Below are 13014 nucleotides of genomic sequence, written 5' to 3'. Positions count from 1 at the left end.
CATAACTCCTACTGTGTGACTCATCAATATTTCTGCACTTGTTGAATTCACTTATATTCCATAACATGTTTTGGGAAATGTCCCCATTAAAAAAGAAGAAGAGAAAACTGTCTATGAAGTATTCATTGGTGTTTGTGTTTCATTCGGTCTAATTTATGGTGATTGGTAAACAGACTGCCTCTTCAAGATCTGTCCTATGAACCGATACACGGCGCAAAAGCAGTTCTGGAAGTCCGCCAAGCCAAACATCTCGAGTGCCACGGATGCCTTCTTGCTCAAGAAATTACAGGTACGCAACCTCAAGAACCTTGGGAAGTGAAAGATGACATCCATTTGTTCTTGAACTGAAATCTTTTCCATCTTAAAGTTGACTGTAAAGATGTGCAGTGCACTTTCGTCATGTCGAACATGGTCCCAAGGACTTTGTTGTAACGGGAGTTGCCTGTAGTGAGCTCAAAGAAATAGAATGGTAGTTGCTCATATTTATAACCTTGAACTAACTTGAGAGAATTCTGGACTGTTAGGCCTGAAATCTCAAACGTACTTTCAGTCAAATCCATGGTTTAGGTTTAGTCCATGGACTGGATTAAAGCAAGCACAGAATAGGTCCACCTTTCACATACATGTACAATTGTATCAACATGTGGTTGATATTGGATGTCTCAGAGCACATACAAGCTCACTCATGCACATTTATGCAGAAAAAAAAATGCATAATCCATGGGCTAAATTTAAGCTACCTATATGACTTTGGGCCTTGAAGTTCACTTGCTTAAACATTGGAGCATTGATATTTGGTGAGCACTACCACATGGAATTCAATGAGTGAATGATAGTATGACATCACAACTCTTGGCAACTGCACAGCATGTAGTGAAAAATCATGTATTTTTTCACTAAGTCAATAACTACATTTCCTGGAACCTCAAATAGTCATTAATGCATTGCTATCCCAAGACAGCCACAATTGTGATGCAGTGGCCCTAAAATTGATCGACGCAGCAATTGTAGTTCACAGCACATCCGTAAACAGTTTAGCCTCAATCCCCTTTGCATAGATTTCTGATAGCATTTTAATGGCAAATTATGTGTCTTTTTTCCCCTGTGCCTGTAATAGACGATCTCTCCCTCTCTTTCTTGCTCTCTCACACACACACACACACACACACACACACACACACACAAACACACAGTGTCTATCAATGTTAATATGTAATTGAGCAACTCATACGATGCCATTATTGGCAGATGCTACTGTATAAGCTGTTATTTTCACAAGGGTTTAATTTTCGCGAATTTCGCGAATCACAGGCTAAGGTCATACACGTAGTGCGCTTATGAAGGCCTGCGTGTCAGTTTGCGAAAACAACATCTCGCTAAAATGTCTGTGACCTCCTCATCTGCGAAAATATCTGTACGCGAAAATAACAGCATATACAGTATCCTGAAGCTAGAGAATCAGTGTTAAAAAGTGTGGGCCGTCTGAATAGGGACCAACCAACAAGAGGATATTGAATTCTGTCTTTTCATAGTCCAGAATATACTTCCATCTCTTCCCATTGATTCGATTTCCCTGAATGTCCAGCTTTGTAAAGGCACACTTTGAAATTGGTATCGTCCTTAGAAATAGATGGGCAATAAAAAGTCAGATTGGTTAATATCAGTTTTCTCTCTCTCTCCATATAAATACCCTTTTCAGCCTCAAAAGAGTTAGACAGGAAAGAAGGGGGGGGGGGGTGGGGAGGAACACACCAACACATTTAGTTGAAGGATAGGGATGTCTACTGCGCCTTCAGTTCCCAGTGGGTTGGGGAGGGGGATGAAGAAAGTTCAGGAAAACAGGAGAGAAAGGAAAAAGCGTTGAAATGAGTGAAAGTTAACTGCCTGAAATTCCATGGTTGTGGTGTAAACAAAACAGTAAACTGGAGTCTCTCTTGGATCTTTGACTTGCTAAGGAGAGTGAGAGAGAGGGAGAGAGAATGAAAAGGGGCATGAACGATACATACTTGGGGAAAAAGGCTGAATGAGATGTTGTACAGAGTACTGTACTTCAAGCATTTGACAGAGCTGAAATGCCATCCTACGACGACAGTGTATTTCTGGTTTTGTGTCGTTTGTAAAGCTGAGTGTTATGCTCAAGCAAATGCCTGTTCTGTGTCACTGAATTATATGTACGTGTACGAGCAGATTGAAGCAAAATTTTGTATATGTGCAGATGATAATAATACCGAAATACAGTGTAATTACATATTGATGTATAGCGTGATACATGACCATGTAGGTCTACTTCTTAATGGTGGTGGGGGAGGAGTTATTATGGAAATAATTTTGTTCTGTGTCCAATTTTTGTCACATATGAGAATGAGGATCTCTTGTTCACATAAAATTATATCTGTTCCAAATATTCTGTAACATATTATGGTTCTAATAAAAAAAAAAAATCAGCATGCAAGATGTGCCATGGTATCATATGTTTTCAAGAAAGTTGCATTACATGTAACATTATCTGTCTCTAAGGATATTCAAGATGAGCTTTATGCAATGTAAACTAAACCCATCATACTTATGTCTATACCACAGAGAGCTGGATGAGATCAATATAACAAATATTTGCCCACCAATACTAAACCCATGTCAGTCTTGCCCTACAAGGCCTATATTTGTACTTTTCATAAATCATTGTGATCCCACCCTTTAAGGTTTCACATCTGTAAGTGATTTTCCGGAAGGCATGTGTGTTTTTTATAAGTTTGTTTTTGTTTGCAAAGCTGATGGTACACAGATTTAATGTGTTTCATACTTGGCAGACAGATCAAACTGCATGTTTCAATTTACTCCTGAAATTGTGACGTTTTAGCTCAATCTCTGCTTAGATGTTATTGAAAGTTGATTATGGTTTTTTACTCCTGAAGAAATAACAGGTGTAGAGTATCGTACAAATGCCAAAATAAATGGAAGTCCCTCAAGTCTTTAAGAAAAGCATGCCTAGCCCCCATGTGGTTGAATTTGAAAACAAATTCACATTCATAAAAGACAGTTAACTGGTTCCTGTAAGCTGGCATTCCATGTTTTGAAGAATATTATTCCCAGGTGATAATCATAAGGCCCTTTCAAACACATGTAAAATAGCAGTTTTCAAAAAAAAGATTTTTGAAAGCAATGCAAACCACAATAAATCTTGTTTGTGTCACACACACAAAAAAAACCCACTGAAGGGATTTGCACAGCAGTGCGAAAGTCGTCTATCTTCATTTTTGTTTTTGTGTGTAAATTCTTGAGATAATTGCCTGTCCTATTGTGTGTAATAAAAAAAAAATACATGTAGCAAACATTTTAATCCCCAAATCCATTTTACTACACTACGCTTGTGGTAAAGTTTCCTGGGATCATGCTTCAATCATCAATAAAGCATGGGCAGTTCAGAGATATACACGTACATTTGTAGAATGCATCACTTGCAATGGAATGAGTTGTTTTGGCCATGTGTGCATGACAGCGGATGGAATCGATTGTTGTGTGATTCTTGCATGTGAACGGACCCATTGGTTCTAAGTGACAGTGACAGGGCTGGGAAGGTTTCATCACATTTGAACGTGTGAGGCCTTTAAATGTGAACAAAGTGTCATGCAATTGCTCTGCTCATCCCACTTCAATCTCGGGCTTTATAATCAATGTCCCCACACTATTTGAGTCAATACTGCTCTGTTTGTAATCCGCAGGTTGTTATGCTACTGAATTGGTCTCGAAAATGAGCAAATAATTGCCTGTGCCCACGCATTCATCAGTGTTGTGTGTTAAGGGGCCAGGAGGTCAGATATTGCAACCGAACAAATCGAAAATATATGGTACGGCCCATCATCAGGCTGAAAGCGCGTCGATCTTCCTGCGCCCTGTTTGAGGTGGATACGGCAGTTTGTTTAACCAACTGAGTATTGGATGTGTGCTGTGGTAATCTATAGGGTAGTATAGAATATCACTGATTGACATGTTCATGATCAGTCATGTGCCTGTAGGCATGGGGGAGAAGTTAGTGTTGATGAACGAAAAGGTGGGGAAATGTTCAGAGTTTGAATAACGCACAAAATAGAGTAGATTATTCTGATAAAAAATTTTTCTTGGTATTTTGTTGGGGGTGTGCAGATCTCCCAAAAAAAATCCAGTTTTTTTGCAAAATTATGATTATCATTAATTTTTTTTTTTTAAATAGTATAATTGGTAGTAGACCTGGGGCCCGTTTCATTAAACTTGTCATCAGTGACAAGTTGTCATAGATGTGACAAGCTACTGAAATCCTTGCATCTGATTGGCTGAGAGCAAATTTGTCATAGAAATGTGGCAGTTGTCACTGATGACAAGTTTTATGAAGCAGGCCCCTGGTAACATCTTTTCCTATATTGGTCGATGAATGTGACCCCTGCTGCAGTATACCTATTTGCAGAAGAATATGTGAAAAATAAGATTATAAATATTTTAGATGAATTCAAATTTTGAATTATTTTCATTTCGTAATGCAAGAGAGCATATTGAGTGACAGGTGGCTGCTACGACATGTAATATGTACATGAATCAAACTTTTGTATGAATCAAGATCATAAATCATGGTAGATTAACAGCAAAGACATACAGTTGTGATCTCGTGTGTGCTTCATTTTTTTTTTCTCTCGTGCTTTGAGGATGTGTATATCATTAATTTAAGAATTGCCAAGAAAAACATTTAGGCTGGAATGTAATTACTTCTATCATGACTAATTGCTTATTTAGACTATTTCTTGCTGTATTATTCTTCCTGTCTGTGGCGATGTGGAGTGTCACACTATCTTTCAGAGTTATGAAATCTATGAAGTAATGTATTAGTTCCAGAAACTTGTTTGACATTATGGAGTTCAAGAAACCTCTTTGACAAAAACACTTGTGGTGGTTGTTTTTTTAATCCCTTTTTACGCCTTCCAGCATGCAGCAGAGTTGGAAAAGAAGCAGAATGAGTCCGAGAACAAGAAGCTCTTGGGTAGCGTCATCCAATACGGCAGCGTTATTCAGGTGAGTGCATTTGAGCCTCTGGATGGAGGATTTGCATTTTCAGGCTTGTTGTGGTAAGCGCAGGCTTTGACACGCATTGAAAGCGAGCAGCGATCTTTGGCAGGCCTTCTTAATTTCCTCCAATATTTGTGAGAAGAGGACATTAAAGGGTGTGTACAGTTCTGGTCGAAGTGAGGATTTAGCTTTTAACGTTTTGCGAGATATTCACAAACCACTCTATGAGATGTCAAAGAGCATGCAGTTCTAAGGGGTATCAAAAGTTTATTCGATGAAAATCGGTTTTGAAATGGCTGAGATATCCAAAAACAAGGTGAAACAAAGAGATCCTAATAAAAAGGCGTGGCCTGTCGCCTTTTATAATTTTCACTTTTTTGGATATCATTTGAAAACCAATTTTCATCAAATAAATATTGAATCCTTCTTAAAATTACATGCTCTTTCATGTTTCATAAGAGGTTTCTCATTATCTCACTTAGGAAGGTTCAAAACATGCATCTCCACCTCAACCAGTATGTACAGTCCCTTTAAGTGCAGTGAAAACTTAGTTTAAAGGTGTCTGAGGCATAGCTTACTCTTTCCTATGGTTGTAGAGAAACAGATTTCTTTCCATTCTTGTTTAATTGCTTGTGCATAACGATTTACCAAAATGAGTAATGTAGTGAAGAAAATTTCCTGTCTTTCCTGTCTCTTTGTTCAACATATTTCCTGTGACATACATTTATTTTGTAGCGTTATTTTACCTCAAGCTACCCAGAAAAATACAAAAAGCTGGGTGGAATAAGTAAGTTCTCAGAATTCTGTCACATTTTTCTTCAAATACCTGAGGAAATTTTCAATTTAAACCAAAATGAAAAAGATACTCTCTAAGGTAACATGGCCACCATACAAGGAACATTGTGACATTTCTATGATGAGATAGAGATATTTCTGTGACATTGTGATGGCCTGTTATCTTAAGTCTCAACACTTTAGACCATTTTTGTTCAGGGCATTTTCAGGTAATGATATTTTGCCAAGGTCTACTTCCGTTTCTGTTGAAGCAAACCCTTCGGTATATATGCTGGCACAATGTTCAACTTGCAAAAACATGATCACTTCGGTACGCTGAGATCTGCATTACTTCCTGGGAAAGTTAATACTGCTGTCATATGAATAACATTAGTTGACAAGATGTCCTTCAACTCGGCTAGACAGAGACTGTCCATTGTGTGCAATCTCAAATATCTACACGTCAAGTTCATCCGCCATGTCCTGAAAACAGCATTTCTGTGTTTTTACGCTATATCCTATCATTTTTTTAATATTATGTTTTTGATACAAAACTTGACTGTAGTGATTGGTTGAAGGAGCTTCACTGGAATATAATATATTTCAAACTTTTTAAGAGTGTTGGCCTGTTTGACACTCCATGGTAAGGTTTTGGTTTAGTTAAACTATGGGCTCTCGGTGCCTAGAAAAGTACTGTTCTTTTCTGGGCTGTACCCCTCAGTGAATGGTACAATTTTTTTCGACACCTCTACCAGTAGTTTTAACCAGAAACTCTTAAGGCATAGTATATTTGTATACTATTCCTTGATAGTGTTACATAAAGTAGTAAAAGCATTTTTCCATTCAAGTTCCTTGTACAATATATAATTTTTTCATGTTGGTTGTGGAATTTTCAAAAGCCTGTAATTCCTGATATTATGATGGAGTTTTGAATTGGTAACCCATTATAAAGATTATTGTCCTATTTTCTCCCAAATTGGCGTATATTGTGTTGTTTTTTTCTGTTTCTGTTTTTCTGAAGACTTTTAATGCATTTTAGCAGTCTACTCTTCTTGAAATAATGGACCAGTATGCAGTGAATTCAGAATTGCCAATTGAATGACAGAATAAGACAATTTTGACAACAAAATATCTCCAGGACTCTGTGGATCAAATCATATCTAGTTGCCAAGTGTTGTTGATCATCTGAATGAATAATCAATTAACCAGGTTGTTTTCCATGTTTGTACCTCACAAAATAAATGGAAAAAAAAAACAGCCCACACACACCAGAAAATTAGTAAGGTTTGCAAAAATCGAGGGGTTTATACAGTAGAGCCTTTTTCTATAGAAAATTCATTTGCAAATCTGAGGCTTGCTACTTATTTTATGAGATGCCTTAGATATGCTGATGGAGCAGCCGTCAGTCGAAATATTGTCAGCCCATCTCTAATTAAAGTATGGAGTGGCTCACATGCAATGTGTGCAATTAGTAACATATTAAACAATTAATGCTAATTAATGGTAAACAGACGTCTGCTGTCAGTGCAGTGAAAATTACCTACAAGTGTTCTTCCTCCATCTAAACCTGGGTTCATGTCTGTCTGAGCTTCTAGAAGATTGCCACTTTAAAATGACAAAGATATATCACTTGATATAAAAATATATCAATGGTGAGAGCGGCAATATTTGCTTCTGAATGATGGATATACGCATATCTCCTTTATATCATACATCGTGAAGACCACTACAGCAGAGCATGATTATAAAAGTTAACTGAAGACCATGTTGATCATGATTCTAATGACAATATGTACATTGTGATGTTGTGATGAATCATGGTCATGGAATTTCTTACCGTGTTTTGTGCTCTACATGCATTTTGGTTTGAGTTTGTTTTGTGGTGTTTTAACGTGTCCTTCTTTCACTGTTAGTGTGATATATGTGGGGGAGAGATCTAACTCTGATTTAAGGGATTGGCTTTGTAGGATGATGATGATGATGATGATTATGACGATGATGATGATGATGATGATGATCGTGATTACGACCAACTGCATTTACATCGGCATTATATCTGTTAAAAGAACATTCAAAGGTGCTTGACTCCCACAATATGTCACATACAGTGTAGTATTTACAGAGTTGGTTGAAAAGATACAAGAGTTGTAGGCCTTTGATTCTGATTGGAAGGTGGCAAGTTTGTTGCTAGGTTTGAAGTTAGATTTGCAGGGAGTTTTACAGATTTGGAGTTAAGACCAAAGACATGGAGAAATGGGGGAAAGAAAGCTAATCAATGTAGTGTCATGTACATTAAGAAAACACTCAATCACAGGTGTGAAATGTGCTCGGAAGCACACGGCAGCAGAAGTGAATTTGCAGCACTTTGTGTGCCCAAGGAGGTACTCCTTACCCTAGTACTGTATACACCGAATATTTCGCAAGGTTTTTATTTTCGCGAATTTCGCTAGTCAGGTGCTATTCGCGAAATTAAAGACACGCGAAAATATTGACTCTGATCCCGATGTGGATATGAGGTACGCATGTTCATTTCTCTGTTCAGTACAGGACTCCACGATCACGAATTTAATCACTCGCGAAATCGTCGGGAATTCCCAATTCGCGAAAATTTAGACTCGCGAAATATATGGCATATATACAGTACCTCCTTGTGATGACACTGAACCTCAAAACTAATATGTGCCCACATGCAACCTCAAACCCGCATAACTAGTGGGACTGGTGTGTCAAACTTCAAAGTTTTCTCACCCTTCTTGATTCTTACTATCACTACCACTGCCCTCATTCACTCTCTCTCGTTTTCTCTTGTCCGCTCCGACCAGCTGCTGCACCTCAAGAGTAACAAGTTCCTGACGGTCAACAAGCGACTGCCCGCCCTGCTGGAGAAGAATGCCATGCGGGTGACGCTGGATGCCAACGGCAATGAGGGATCCTGGCTCTACATCGTGCCTTTCTACAAACTCAGGTCCCAGGGTGACAATGTGAGTATTAAAGGGATCGTAAGTATACAAATGATGCACAGGACGCAGTGGATCGGTGAGAATTGGATGCGTGAGTTTAACTTTGGAACTGTATAAACCCAAGAGCCATGAGCACAGCAAGTGGGTTTTAGACTGTTCCAAAGTTAAACGAGAGCATCCAATTCTCACTGATCCATGAAATTGGCCTGTGCATTATTTGTGTTATAAAATGGGCCCATAAATTCATGAAATACAAGCACTTTCCCCATCATGCATCCGGTACACCTACAACACTATACAAGACTTGAGTCATGCGGTCGGATTTTACTGGACTCATGGCTCAATGTGGATCAGTAAAAATCAATGCATGATCATGATTATTGACCAATCAGATTGCAGAGATTCGAAAACCAGTTTTGTAATTCTGGTTGAGACCAAACTTCAGGTTTCTTACATTCTATGGTGAGGAAATGAGAAACCTCTTATGAAATATGAAAGAGCATGTAATTCCAAGAGGGATTCAATGTTAATTTGATGAAAATTGGTTTTGATATGGCTGAGATATCAAAAACAGAGCGATCGTAATAAAAGGGTGAGACCCACCTTATATTAGGATCGCTTTGTTTTCCTTTGTTTTTGGATTTTTTTTCTCAGCCATTCCAAAACCGATTTTCATCAGATAAATGTCAAATTCTTCTTGGAATGGTATGCTCTGTATTATTTCATGAGTGGTTTCCTGGTATCCTGCAAAAGTTATAAGCCCAAACCTCATATCCACCAATACAATACCACCTCTTGAAAATATGTCAAGTTTGATGTACCGTGCATTCGGTATATTTCACCTAGTTTTTATCATGAATTTCGTGAGTAGACTGCTATTAAAGTAAGAGATTATTAAACAGATTTCATTTCACTTGTAGAGGGAGACAAATTGAGGAAATCTAAACTGATATTGTATCCACTTGCTAAAATATTGTCTCCTGCAAGTCAAATGCACAGTGTATTGTCTCAAAGTGTAAAAATCTGAGACTTTTCTGCAGAAAAAGTGATGATATGTATTTCTAATTCTGTTAATGTGTAAAAGTTTAACCACTTGTGAATTTACAACTCTTAATTAGTGGCACATAATCATGGCATACAGTTTATACTTATACAGTATATCCTCTTTCACTTATTTATCTTCTTTCTTTCTTCTCCTTTTATTTCATATTTTTGTCTTCTTTCTTTTCCCTGTATTTCCATACAACTGTAATTCCTCTTCTCTTTCCTTCTATTTTTCTTTTTCTTCTCCTTTTTTTTTCTCCTTGTTACCTTTGTCTTCTCCCTCTCTCTTCCTGTTCTGTCCTTCTTCTCAAGCAGCATTCAGATCCAAAGTGTATATTGAGAGAGAGAAAAAACAAACAAACAAGCAAACAAACAAACAAACAAACAAACAGCATGGAATCAGAATATCAATGCGTTCAGCTTAAATTCAGAACAACTCGCCAATTTCTTTCCCAATCAATTGGGATCATCCAAACTTCTCACAAGCTTTGATATAGAATACTCCCTTGAAAACTATTTTTATAATTCCTGAACAGGTTGTGGTCGGGGATAAAGTGGTCCTGAATCCAGTCAACGCTGGTCAGCCTCTCCACGCCAGCAACTACGAACTGGTGGACAATGCCGGATGCAAAGAGGTGAGTAACCCTGACCGATATAAAATGGCCATGCTAGTCTTCTGATAATGATAAGACTATCTTCAAGGAGAGTACTTATGATGAAAAGGTTTCTGTGGGTAAACAAGACCATGTTGTCCAACATTATTATTATTATGGCCACAATACTTTGTTCTAGAAGAGGCTGAGTTAGATTTGATTGTCAATAAATGCTATTTCTTGTCACGCTGCCCCACTTCAGCCCACAGAAGCATCATACTTGTTCAAATAGCGACGGCACGGAGTCTTGGAGGTTTGTCTAAGTCATTGACACAAGCAGCGTTTCGATTTCTCTAATAATGTGAATTGTGGGGTCACAGAGAGAGAAAAGAATCCAAATACAAGGAAATCAGAGGAAATCTGAGCCAGAGAAGAGGAAGTCATGTTTTGTGGTGTATATTATGTGAGAATCCTGCATTATTATACCCCCGCCCACACATAGCGTGCAAGGGGGTATATTTTTTGCTGTTTTGCAATGATCTACATGTGCTAGCAGGCCATACTTGCTCCTAACTCTTCACATAACCCATACTGCAGAGAACAGAAGTGTACTGTGTACATGGTATATTTCCCACCATTTATGTTCTTGCAAATTTCGCAAGTTGACTGAAATGTCGCCAAATGGACAAATCCCAAAAAAGAAAAATTGCTGCCCATGACACAAGTGCCCTGTGTAGGGCCTATTGTCTCCAAACCTGGGAATCACTGAATCTTCTCTTAAAAAAGGACAATATTTCTTGTACAGTCACTTTGATTCTTGATCATCAGTGCAACTACTCAGGATATTGTCCTACATGTCCTAAATTTGCAAAATATATGGTGAATTCAGGGAATATGTCCTTTGCGAGCTGACGATCCTGCATGTTAAGTGAAAGCTTGAATAAATGTTGCAGCAAAAGAAAAATAGATGATTACCTGATTCCTGGATCTAATCTAAGTACATTATGCGAGTGGGCGTATACAGATAAAGTGTACCCGACACAGAATACTCGTTCAGTCTGACTAGTGTGTAGCAGCTGCTTGATCAAGGAACACAAAATGTGGCCTAGATAGACAGATACCGGTTGTCACCATTGACAAGATGGTGGCTAAATTGATTTTATCAACAGCTAATACACATCACGTACATGGCCGCCATACATTAGTGAATACAGAAAGTGATCAAGTGCTCCTGAGTGCTTGCAGCTGAGGAATGAACGAGTGCTGTAATAATCCTAGTGTTTGTTAGTAGTTTTCACTCACATTATACAATTTTGTTTGCCATAAAGGGCCATTGATACTAATAAGCATATTCAGTGAGGCTTGACCACAGTGAAATATCACCAACAGGAGAAAAAAAAAAAGATGCACAATAGGTGACACTGACTACCCTGTGTTCACAGTATTGACTCTGAAACTCAAATGGGAGCAAGGAAATATATAGTAATGCACAAGGAATGAATGAATGAATGAAAAATTGAGACTTTAACCTTGATAACACCACCATCATAAATTGGCATGGACAGTGTATGCAAAAGGCTGAAGTTTGGGATGAGAGAGTTCAAGAGCTTGTGCCAAGACTGCCTGTATGAATGTTGAAGTAATGAGTGCAAAAGCCTTAACTTGAGAGCTTGTTTCAACATTGAGTGAAGATACAGCCAACACAGAGATGTACATGATTACATGACATTGACGAAGACTGCCAAACACTAGACAACAAAAATAGCTTTTGAGAGATGGCAGTGCAGAATTACATCAGTCAAACAACTGAAAGAGAGGAGAAAAAGAAAAAGAAAAGACAGCATATATACAAGGACAGATGAAATCAACCATGTTTGTTAATTACTCAGTGAGCTCTGTGAAGTGCCTGATGTGATGTTGATTATAAAATGGGAGTGTGGATGTGATTTTATTTTTTTTTTTCATAAAAAGCAAAAGTGAACAATAGCCCGCGAGGATTGAAAAAGGACAAAAATTCACAGAGGAAGCAATGCACTATGATAGATATCCCCATGGCCTAATTGATGGTTCAGTAGAGCCAATAAGAAAGATCGTCATCGTTGTTAGTATTATTTTGATTTGACCGTTTCTTTGGAGACAGCTGTAACACAAGCTGTCATCTAAAACTTGTCTCTCCCTGGAGTAGAGGATGTTTTAATCATTTTGTATGTGCAGTATGTGATTGAAGCCATGTATTAGTAAGTAATGATGATGACTTCACCTAGTAACAAAGAATGAGATGACTGTGTTATTACATGGGACACTGTGGAGCATTAATATGACTGATGCATTGCGAGATGAATTAGGTGATCCGAGTATCCTCTCGGATCACCTATTGTATCTGTACGGATTCTTTCTTCTTCTTCTTCTTTATTTCTTTCTCCTCAAATGTTGTGCAGAGGTTAACTCAAAAAGTCATTCACCTATCACTTCTAAACTGATACCATATATGTATCACGTCATAAGGACGACAGATCTAATGTATCACTGTGATCAGTCAACCATGACGTCACTATGACGTCATTATCTGAAAACACGTTCACATTCGTATCTCATTAATGGAATGGATTTTC

The 13014-nt window shown here is 38.0% G+C and overlaps 1 protein-coding gene across 1 annotated transcript in view; it reads left to right on the top strand.

The window, feature by feature from the left end:
- LOC140237831 (inositol 1,4,5-trisphosphate receptor-like) overlaps positions 1-13014 on the top strand; it is a 170799-nt gene that overhangs the window by 26750 nt on the left and 131035 nt on the right. Inside the window, exons 3-6 of the mRNA XM_072317764.1 lie at positions 174-289; positions 4951-5037; positions 8628-8786; positions 10346-10444. Coding sequence (XP_072173865.1) covers positions 174-289; positions 4951-5037; positions 8628-8786; positions 10346-10444 — 461 coding nt within the window. The remainder of the gene's footprint in view (positions 1-173; positions 290-4950; positions 5038-8627; positions 8787-10345; positions 10445-13014) is intronic.

This window comes from Diadema setosum, chromosome 2 (genome assembly GCF_964275005.1).
Source record: "Diadema setosum chromosome 2, eeDiaSeto1, whole genome shotgun sequence".
NCBI lineage: Eukaryota > Metazoa > Echinodermata > Echinoidea > Diadematoida > Diadematidae > Diadema > Diadema setosum.
Note: the sequence above shows the minus strand (reverse complement) of the source record. Positions and strands in the feature narration are given on the sequence as shown.